Source organism: Dipodomys spectabilis, unplaced genomic scaffold (genome assembly GCF_019054845.1).
Source record: "Dipodomys spectabilis isolate Male_0828 unplaced genomic scaffold, ASM1905484v1 ptg000039l, whole genome shotgun sequence".
NCBI classification, from domain to species: domain Eukaryota; kingdom Metazoa; phylum Chordata; class Mammalia; order Rodentia; family Heteromyidae; genus Dipodomys; species Dipodomys spectabilis.
The window spans coordinates 12,247,456-12,258,589 of NW_024870716.1; the positions used below are offsets into that span (position 1 = coordinate 12,247,456).

Consider the following 11,134-nt stretch of genomic DNA (forward strand, 5'->3'; position numbering starts at 1 on the left):
TAAAACGTGGATGATTTAACCTGTAGGCTTTTGTTTTTGAACCTACTTGTTTGCTTATCCTAGTTAGTGATTGTGAAACCAGTCTGTTACCTGCTTTTTTTTCTTTAAAAAAAAAATTATTGCTGGATGTTGGTGGCTCATGTCTATAATCCTAGCTACTCAGGTGGCTGAAATCTGGGGATTGATATTTGAAGCCAGCTTAGAGAGGAAAGTCTGTGAGAACACTCTTATCTTCAATTAATTACCAGAAAACTGGAAGTGGCTCTGTGGCTCAAAGTGATAGAGTGCTAGCCTTGAGTAAAACAGCTCTGAACAGCACCCACGCCCTGAGTTCAAGGCCCAGGACTGACAAAAAAAAATACGTGTATGTGTGTGTGTGTGTCTGTGTCTGTGTGTGTGTCTGTGTCTGTGTGTGTGTGTCTGTGTGTATACACACATATATGTTAACACTAAGGAGTTTTACAAATGAGTTGCAATTTTAAATCGGAAAATAAGTACAATACTTGCACACTGTTACCCTCTGTTAATCTTTTTATCACAGACGTAATTATCTGGCTTTGCCCTCTTTTATTATATTAAATGCTGAATTAATTTGAAGATAAAACTTAGTATATTGTTTTGTTTTGCTCAGATGTGTGTGTGTGTGTGTGTGTGTGTGTGTGTGTGTGTGTGTATGTGTGTGTGTGTGTGTGTGTGTACTTGCCTGTGCGTGGGTCTGGGTGCTGTCCCTGAGCTAGTTTTTCTTTTTTTTTTTTGTCGGTCGTGGGGCTTGAACTCTGGGCCTAGGTGCTGTCCCTCAGCTCTTCAGCTCAAGGCGAGCGCTCTACCACTTGAGCTACAGCGCCACTTCCCGTTTTCTGGTGGTTTATTGGAGATAGGAGTCTCACGGTCTCTCCTGCCCGGGCTGGCTTTGAACCGCGATCCTCAGATCTCAGCCTCCTGAATAGCTAGGATTACAGGCGTGAGCCACCAGCGCCCGGAGTAACAGAACTGATTTTTTTTTTTTGGGGGTCCGGTCGTGGGGCCTGAACTCTGGGTCTGGGCACTGTCCCTCAGCTCTTCAGCTAAAGGCTAGCACTCTACCACTTGAGCCACAGCGCAACTTCCGGCTTTTTTCTTTTTGCTTATGTGGTGCTGAGGAATCGAATCCAGGGCCTCAGGCATGCAAGGCAAGCGCTCTACCACTGAGCCACCTTCTCAGCCCCCCTGAGCTAGTTTTTCAAGGCTAGTGCTCTACCACTTGAGCCACAGCTCCACTTCTTGCTTTTAGTGATTAATTGAAAATGAATCTTACAGACTTTTCTGCCCAGGCTGGTTTCAAACCTCAATCCTTAGATCTCAGTCTCCTGAGTAGTTAGGATTGCAGGCATGAACCACCAGTGACAAGCTTAGGGACTATTTTTAATGCATCCATTGCAAACTAATTATGCAATAAGAAGCTTTACTTAAAAAACCAACAGCAAGGGGGCTGGGAAGGTGGCTCAGTGGTAGAGTGCTTGCCTTTGCATGCATGAGGCCCTGGGTTCGATTCCTTAGCACCACATAAGCAAAAAGAAAAAAGCCGGAAGTGGCACTGTGGCTCAAGTGGTAGAGCGGTAGCCTTGAGCTGAAGAGCTGAGGGACAGCACCCAGGCCCAGAGTTCAGGCCCCACGACAGGACCCTCCCCCCCTCCCCCCCGCAAAAGAAACAACAAACCAACAGCAAAATAAGTCATCTCTATTCATGGCAAACAGGTTTCAATAAATATTCTTTTAAATGTATTCAGTCCATTTACAATTCACTATAAAAACTGTATATATTTTTTCCCTGTCAATACTTTCATTACATTTTAACTTTTTGTGCCAGTACTGGAACTTGAACTCAGGGCCTCATGTTCTTGCTTAGATTTTTCACCCAAAGATGGTGCTCTACCACTTGAGCCACACCTCTATTTTTATCTTTTTGCTGGTTAATTGGAGATAAAACTTTGACCACACTAGATACCTTTTCTAAGAGCTTCTCTGCTTGGGCTGGCTTCAGACCAGGATCCTCAGATCTCAGAGTCCTGAGTAACTAGGATTATAGGCATGAACCATCAGCACCGGGGCTCTTTGTTGTTGTTGTTGGTGGTGGTGGTGTTGGTGGTGGTGGTGGTGGTGGTTGTCGTGGTTGTCGAGGTCGTCGTGGGGCCTGAATTCTGGGCCTGGTGCTGTCCCTTAGCTCTTCAGCTCAAGACTAGCGCTCTACCACTTGAGCCACAGTGTCACTTCTGGCTTTTTCTGCTTATGTGGTATTGAGGAATTGAACCAAGGGCCTCATGCATACAAGGCAAGCAGTCTACCACTGAGCCACTTTCCCAGCCCCTCTTTTTTGTTGTTGTTGGTTGTGGGGATTGAACTCTGGGCCTGGGTGCTGTCCCTCAGCTCTTTAGCTCAAGGTTAGTGCTCTACCACTTGAGCCACAGCGCCACTTCCAGTTTTTTGGTGGTTAGTTGGAGGTTAGAATCTCACAGACTTTCCTGCCTGGGCTGGCTTTGAACCTCAATCCTCAGATCTCAGCCTCCTGAATAGCTAGGATTACAGGCTACTGGCATCGAGTTCATGGTTTTACCTGTTAACAATACAAAATTTACATAGCACCCCATACAAAAAAAATCCTTGCAAATAACTTTGTATATTTTATACTTTTAAAACTTTAAACGGAGTGCTTTGTTATGCGTAGACCCTAGTTAATTTTAAGGCCCAATGGCTTTTGTTTTTTCATGCTGCTCTCAATTATGCTTTTAATTTTTTCTGATTATGGCTTTAGATTTTTTCATGCTGCTCTGAATTATACATATTAATGTAAGAAGCACTTCTCGACTTTTTTTTTTGGTGCCAGTACTGGGGCTTGAACTCTGGGTTTTGAGCTATCTCTTGGCTTTTTCTACTTGGTTTTTCTCAAACAAGGCTGGCACTCTACTACTTGAGCCACAGGCCCATTAGTGGCTTTTTGGTGGTTAATTGGCAATAAGAGATTCTGCCAATTATCAGCCTAGGCAGCCTTTGAACTGTGATTCTTAGATCTCAGTCTTTCTGAGGAGCTAGGATTACAGATATGACCCACCAGTGCCTTGCTCACTCCTAGACTTTTAGTGTTGGCATTTTAGCCCCTGTTGATTTTTCTAAAACTTACGCCTGAACAAATGAATTAAACATTTTAAGTACCTTTTCTTTTTATGTATCAGTCCTGGGGTTTGAGCTCTGGGCCTGTGCACTGTGTTTGAGCTTGTGCTCAAGGCAAGCACTCTACTACTTAAGCCACAGCTCTACTTCCAGGTTTTTTTGTACTTAATTGGAGATAAGTGTCTCCTGGACTTTCTAACCCAGGCTAGCTTCAAACTGTGATCCTCAGTTCTCAACCTCATGAATATGTAGGATTACAGGCATGAGCCATCAGCACCTGGCAGACACATCTTAATCATTTTTAAGCATATAGTTTTTATTACATTACATCCAAATTGTTGTTAGCTATTACCACCATCTATCTCTGGAACCTTTTGTCCTTCTCAGCTGAAACTCAGCCTCCATTTAACACTAACCCCCTTCTCCTCTTGTTCTAGCCCCTAACATTCACTGTTCTACTTTATCACTCTGATTACCCTAGATACCTCTTCTAAGTCAACATAGAATATTTGTCTTTTTGGAATTGACTGATTTCACTTAGCAGAATGCCCTCAGAATTCAGACATGTTGTTGCGTGTGCCAAAATTTCCTTCCTTTGTAAGGCTGAATAACATTCCATTTCATAAACACATACACACACACACATACACACACATACACATATATGGTGATTCTCTTTTTTAAGAGAGAAGAGAATATTTTAAAGGTTTTGATATTGACTTTTGAGCATAAAGACTATTGGTCCTTTATTACCAGTTAACTCTTGGATTCTATAAAACTTTTTTCTTAAGCTTCAACTTACCATCCTGATGGAACTATTCAAGTAAGCAATGGGAGCCTTACCTTTTACCCAGCTCAGACAAATGTATTCCCTAGACCTACTCAGCCATTCATCAGCAGTCGGGGAACTGTGAGAGGATGTCCTCGTGGTGGGAGACTGCTCACTAATTCCTACCGGTCTCCTGGTGGTTATAAAGGTATGTTCTGAATCTGCTGGGTATCCTGAATTTGTTTTTTTTTCTATATTTACTTGATCCAAATTAGTTTTACCTTACATTATTTCCTTTCATCATTGCTATTTATAATGTTAAGAAAGACTTACCTATTAATGGCTAAACAGTATTTTTAATATGCCTATTCTTTACAACATAACTAACTTCTGTATGAAAAGCAGATTAATTCTGGAACTGAAGTAGAAAAGTTGATTATCTTGTTTTTTAAGGAATGAATTTGTTTTTTTATATTTGAGTGATTTCTTTTTGTGTTTTGTCAATTGATATACCTCTGATAAAAATATGTCATAATTAAAGCTGGATGCTGATAGCTCAGGCCTATAATCCTAGATACTCAGGAAGCTGTGATCTGAGGACTGTGATTCAAAGCCAGCCTGGGCAGGAAAGTCCATGAGACTCTTACCTCCAATTAACCACCAAAAAAATCCAGATGTGGATTATAGCTCAAGTGGTATAGAGTGATAGTCTTAAGCAAAAAAGCTCAAAGACAGTAGCCAGGCCCTGAGTTCAAGCTCTAGGACTGGCATCAAAAATAAAATACTTAAGCTATGCACTGGTGGCTCACACCTGTAATCCTAGCTACTCAGGAGGCTGAGATCTGAGGATCACAGTTCAAAGCCAGCCTGGGCAAGAAAGTCCATGAGACTCTTATCTCCAATTAACCACCAGAAAACTGGAAGTGGTGCTGTGGCTCAAGTGGTAGAGCGTTAGCCTTGAGCTGAAGAGTTTAGGGACAGTGTCCAGGCCCAGAGTTCAAGCCCCATGGCCGACAAAAAACAACAACAACACCCCCCCCCCAAAAAAAAATTTAGACAATACTTATTTTCTAGTTATTGTCTATTAGACTATGCCACAGATAAGAACATAGAATTTGAGACTATCAAAGTGATTAATAGTGATATTCTTTTAAGTTTCTTTTCTTTTCTTTTTTTTTTTTTTGTTGGTCATGGGACCTGAACCCTTGCCCTGGGCGCTGTTCCTCAGCTCTTCAGTCAAGGCTAATACTCTACCATTTGAGCCACAGCATCCTTTCCGGCTTTGTCTGCTTATGTAATGCTGAGGAATCGAACCCAGGGTTTCATGCATGCAAGGCAAGCACTCTGCCACTTACATTCTCAGCCCTCGTTTAAGTTTTAATTAGGATTCCAAGTATTGTGATTTCTGCTTGTTTATTAGCAAAAGTCCTTGAGACAGCATACTAAATACCATTGGACGCTGGTGGCTCCTACCTGTAATCCTAGCTATTCAGCAAGCTGAGATCTGAGGATCGAGGTTCAACGCCAGCCTGGGCAGGAAAGTCTGTGAGACTCTTATCTCCAGTTAACCACCAGAAATTTATATGTGAGCTGTGGCTCAAAGTGGTAGAATGCTAGCTTTGAGCACAAAAGAACTCAGGGACAGCTCCCAGGCCCTGAGTTCAAGCTCCATGACTAACCAAAAAAAAGAAGAAGAAGAAGCCCAAATACTTGCTACCAAATTGCCTTCATTATAGAATACTTAATACCTAGCGCTACCATTTACCACCCCCCCCCCCCCCATCTATATTCAGCAGCAATAAATTTCTGAACCTGGCTTGTTACCAATCATTAGCAATAGTTTATAAATATAGATTTTAAATGTGGCAGCAATTTTGATTGCCTTTACTTAAGACATAAATCCAATGATAGCATTAAGAGCTCATTTTAGCTTTAAAGCTGAACAATTCAGTATGCTCTTGTTCATCATTTTTTTGGTAAGTTGTTGTTTATTTATTAGGTTTTGATAGTTATAGAGGACATTCTTCAATTTCCAATGGAAATTATAACCCACTGCAGTTGCAAGCTAGAGAATATCCTGGAGCAGCTTATTCCCAAATGGTAAGAATATCTATCTCTATTCAGTAGAGTATAACTGTTGATAAAACACTTCAGAGTCCTCATTTGTTTTGTAGCAGTGCAATCTTCACTTTAGAACTTCATGTCAGTCCTAGGGAAGTTTGGGTTGGATAGCTTTTCTAATTGCCCAAAAATGATAAAATCATTTGACAGGCATTAAGGACATTATTAATCATGTTGCTGCTGGGTACCAGTGGCTCATGTTTGTAATCCTAACTACTTGGGAGGCTGAGATTTGAGGATTACAGTTCAAAGTCAGCCTGGAAAGTCCCTGAGACTTATCTCTAGTTAATCAGTAAAGAATAGGAAGTAGAACTATAGCTCAAGTGGTAGAGCACCAGCCTTGAACAACAAGGATAAGCTACAGTGAGAGGCCCTGAGTTTGAGCCGCTCTCTCTCTTTCTCTCTCTCTCTTTCTTTCTCTCTCCCTCCCTCCCTATCCCCCTCCCCCCTTTCTCCCCATCCTTCCCTCTGTCTCCCTCTCCTGTCCCTCTCTCCTCCTTTTCCTCCCTCCCTTTCCCCCTCCCCCCTCTCTCCCCATCCTTCTCTCTGTCTTCCTCTCTTCTCCCTCTCTCCCCCTCTCCCTCTCTTCCTCTCTTCCTCTGTGCCTGGGCTCTGTCCTTGAGCCTCTCCGTGCTTCAGGCTAGCGCTCTACCATTTGAGCCACAGTGCCACCTCTGGCCCTTTCTGAGTAGTTTATTGGAGATAAGAGTCTCATGGACTTTCCTGCCCAGGCTGGCTTTGAACCACAATCCTCAGATCTCAGCCTCCTGAGTAGCTAGGATTGCAGGCATAAGCCTGCAATGATGCCTGGCTTTTTCTTTTTTCTTTTTTTTTTCTTTTTTGTGTTTGCAATAGGGCTTGGATTGTTGTTCCTTAGCAGCTTTTTAGCTTAAGGCAAGTGCTTTACCATTTGATCCACACCTTCACTTTCAGTCTCATGGACCAGGCTGACCTTGAACCAGGATCCTCAAATCTCAGGCTTTTGAGTAGCTAGGATTATAGGCATAAGCCTCTGATGACTCACTCACAGTATAATTCTCTTCCATTCTTATGTGGAAAAATAAAACAAAGAACTCACTCTAACATAGTTTGTATTAGTCTTTGAAGTTTGAGAAGATGGTTTGAAGAAGTCTGTTCTTGTTCTGGCTTTCCCATGTTCTTTTATATTGAGGTATTTATGTTTATATATTTATATTTATATATATTTATATTGAGACCCAGGATCAGGTTGCACTTCTGGATTTCTATCACCTACCACTGTGCTTTTTTGTATGGTATTCTGTAAATGCTTTATTATTTTGGAAATAGCATCTAATTGGTCAGGTTAATTAACAGTAGAGCAAAATCACCACTGTCATCCTTCATTTGTTTTTCCTGATGCTTGGCAACATCTCTTCTTTGGTTGCTGGGGAAGGCTAAATGAAGAATTAAGAGGATTTAGCAGCCACTGCTGAGGTAGCTCAGGCCTGTATGCCTACTCAGGAGGCTGAGATCTGAGGATTGTTTGAAGCCAGCCAGGGCAAGAAAGTCTGCAAAAAAGTCCGTGAGACTCTTATCTCCAATTAATCACAGAAAAAGCTGGAAGTGGCCCTGTGGCTCAAGTGGTAGAGCAAAAGGAGCCCAGGGACAGTGCTTAGGCCCAGAGTTCAAGCCCTAGGACCAGCAAAAAAAAAAAAAGGCTTTAGCTGAGCACAGTAATATATGTCTATAATCCTAGTACCAGGGAGGATGAGATGAGTCAGGATTATGATTTCTGAGCTAACCTGGCCTATATAATGAGACCATGTCTCAAAATAGACATCAGTCAATAATGCGGTGTAATGACGAATTATTATCTGGTGGTTTTGGTGTTATGGTAAATATTCATGTGTTCATTTTAGGATAACTTCCAGCAGTGTTATAAACAAGGAGGGACATCTGGTGGCCCTCGGGCAGATTCCAGAGGTAAGGGAACTGAGTTAATAAGTTTTTGTCCCCAGACTTATTTCTAGTTTCTAGTTTATTCTGGAGTCTGCTATCTAATCTGCTCCCAAAACACATTGCATTCAGCACTTGTTGAAGTTTTCAGTTTGCTTAAATACAGTACTAAGGTATTAAAGGAGATAAAAGATTACTAGAAAGGACATAGAAACCAGAAATGTAAATATAGTTAAAAGTATATGTTTAAAAAACTTTTTTTTTCTTAGCTAGGCACTAATGGCTCATGCCTATAATCCTAGCTGCACAGGAGGGTGGGATCTGAGGATTGCAGTTTGAAGCTAGCCTGGGCAGGAAAGTCTGTAAGACTCTTTTCTCCAATTAACCAGTGAAAAGTTGGAAGTGGGTGTGGCTCAAGTGGCAGAGCACTAGCCTTGAGTGAAAAAGCTCAAGTACAGTGTCCAGGCGTTGAGTTCAAGTCACAGGATTGGGTGCATGCATACATATACACACACAGAGAGAGAAGGTAACCACAGAGAGAGAAGATAATTAACATATGTGTGTGTGTGTGTGTGTGTGTGTGTGTGTGTGTGTGTGTGTGTGTGTGTGTTCCCTGTACTACTTGAAATACATTCATGTAGCGTTTCAGAATGATATTATAAATAGTACAAAGGGTTCCTGCTTGACTTGAAAAAAAAAATAGTATAAAGGGATGCTTTTAGTTCTCTACTATCCTTACATTGATTTGAACACATAGATTTGAATAAGCAACAGTTTGGACACATGACTAGAAACACATTTTGTTGTTGTTGTTTTGCCAGTCCTGGGGCTTGCATTTTGGGCTTGGGCACTATTCCTGAGATTGTTTTACTCAGGCTACCACTCTTCCACTTGAGCCACAGTGCCTCTTCTGGCTTTTTCTGAGTAGTTTCCTGATCGTGCTGGCTTTGAACTGTAATCCTCAGTTCTCAGGTTCCTGAGTAGCTAGGATTACAGGCATGAGCTACCAGTTTCTAGCCAGGCTAGAAACATTTTTTTTTTAATGCAAGGGACTATGAAAAGACTCAGTAAAACTGAGAAAATTATTACCAAATCTGGGTATGTTGGTTTAGTCCTTAACCCTAGTTGTTTGGGAGGCACAGATTAGGAGGGTCATGGTTTAAGCTCAGCCCAGGCCAAAAAATTCTTTGAGAATCCCATCTCAACCAATAAAAAGCTGAGCATGGGGGCTGGGAAGGTGGCTCAGTGGTAGAGTGCTTGTCTTGCATGCATGAGGCCCTGGATTCCATTCCTCAGCACCACATAAGCAGAAAAAGCCACTGTGGCTCAAGTGGTAAAGCGCTAGCCTTGAACTAAAGAACTGAGGGACAGTGCCCAGGCCCAGGGTTCAGGCCCCATGACCAACAACACAAAAACAAAAGTTGAGCATGTGGTTCATCTTCATCTCAATTATATAGGAGGCATAAATGGGATTGTGGACCTAAACTCCGGACTGTATATTGAAAAATAGAGACAAAAAGGGTTAATGACATGGTTCAAGTATTAGAATACCTGCCTAACAAGTACAAGACCCAAGTCAAGCTCTAGTATCACCCTCCCAAAAAATAGCACTTGTTTTTTTTTTTAAATTTAATGTTGGTTAATCTTAGCTACATTTGGGAAGTTTAACCTTTTGGGGCCCAAAAGAGGCAATCAGATAAGATTATATAGGTCCCTTGTGGCTTTAGAATAGCATCATAAAAGCCTATTGGACAAAAAAGAGGTTTTTAAGAAAGTTTATAGTCACATTTTATTGCTTTGGAATTTACTATTAAATGTATTTTTATCTGTGTTTCAGTAGCCAACTAATGTTAAATGTTGTGTTCAAAGCTAACTGCTTCATTATGAGAAACTCACTGTTGCTAATAAAACAGCAGGGTGGAGTGACTCCTCGCAGGTGAGCAGCCCAGAGCGCGACGACACCTTTCACAGCGCTGACTCTGGACAAGGAGACTCTCGTAGCATGACTCCTGTGGATGTGCCAGTGACAAACCCAGCGGCCACCGTTATGCCGGTGCATGTCTATCCCCTGCCTCAGCAGATGCGAGTTGCCTTCTCAGCAGCCAGAACCTCCAACCTGGCCCCTGGGTCTTTGGACCAACCGATTGTGTTTGATCTTCTGCTAAACAACTTGGGAGAGACCTTTGATCTTCAGCTGGGTAGATTCAGTTGTCCTGTGAATGGCACTTACGTCTTCATTTTCCACATGCTGAAGCTGGCAGTGAATGTGCCCCTGTATGTCAACCTCATGAAGAACGAGGAGGTCTTGGTGTCTGCCTATGCCAATGATGGTGCTCCTGATCATGAGACAGCTAGCAACCATGCAATTCTTCAACTCTTGCAGGGAGACCAAATATGGCTACGCTTGCACAGGGGAGCCATTTATGGAAGTAGCTGGAAATACTCTACATTTTCAGGCTATCTTCTTTATCAAGATTGAGCTGGTATTGAATTGACCATGAAAGAATGGATGGTGTTCAAATGCGTGAGAGGGAAGGAAGGAAAACAATCCTTGCCCTGGTGACTGGTTTAGGAAAATGGTTTCATTCCTAGAGAAAGGAGGAGGTCCTTACTTTTTTCTGTTTTCCTCCCTAGGTGGGAAATTTCACCCGAATGACAGCACTAACCTGGCACTTTATAAGTTGTGCTGTAGCCTCATAGTCAGGCTGTGAATGTATATCGTTTGCACTTAATCCTTTAACTGTATTAAAGTTCAGCTTACTAAACTGACTGCCTCAAGTTCGGGCAAGTTACAATGCCTTGTTGTGCCTCAATAAAAAAAAAAAACCCACAAAACTTATCCGCACTGTTGGTTGTTCTTATCTCATTAAACATTTAGTTGATAAGCTCATTTTTTAAAAGTAATCACTAATAACCCTTGGTTGTTTATGCATTTATGCCATTACTTTAAAATATGAGGACCTTGTAATGTCACTTTCTCCAATAATGCATTTAATTCATTAAGTGATCTGATCTGTCTTCCATGGGCAGAATCCTTTGAATTTTCTTTTTGTTTTTCTTTCTTTTTGTAAAGGAACAGATTCTTGGGGTTGGAGGCATGGCTCAGTTGGTAGAGTGCTAGCCAATGAACAAAAGCATCAGGTACTGAGTTTAAGTCCCTATCTCAGACCTAAAAAGAAACAA

General features: G+C 41.8%; 1 protein-coding gene across 4 annotated transcripts in view; it reads left to right on the forward strand.

Annotated features, from left to right (window-relative positions):
* Nucleotides 1–10,770, forward strand: part of Caprin2 (caprin family member 2) — a 53,154-nt gene extending 42,384 nt beyond the window's left edge. For 2 of the 4 annotated variants that reach the window (XM_042677684.1, XM_042677683.1), the window contains exons 16-19: nt 3,936–4,121; nt 5,913–6,013; nt 7,915–7,978; nt 9,865–10,770. In XM_042677684.1, the coding sequence (XP_042533618.1) occupies nt 3,936–4,121; nt 5,913–6,013; nt 7,915–7,978; nt 9,865–10,430 (917 nt within the window). In that variant the 3' untranslated portion in view covers nt 10,431–10,770. Of the gene's footprint in view, nt 1–3,935; nt 4,122–5,912; nt 6,014–7,914; nt 7,979–9,820 lie in introns of all 4 variants that reach the window. The other 2 variants (XM_042677686.1, XM_042677685.1) reach the window with 1 other exon arrangement.
* The last annotated feature ends 364 nt before the right edge of the window (nt 10,771–11,134 follow it).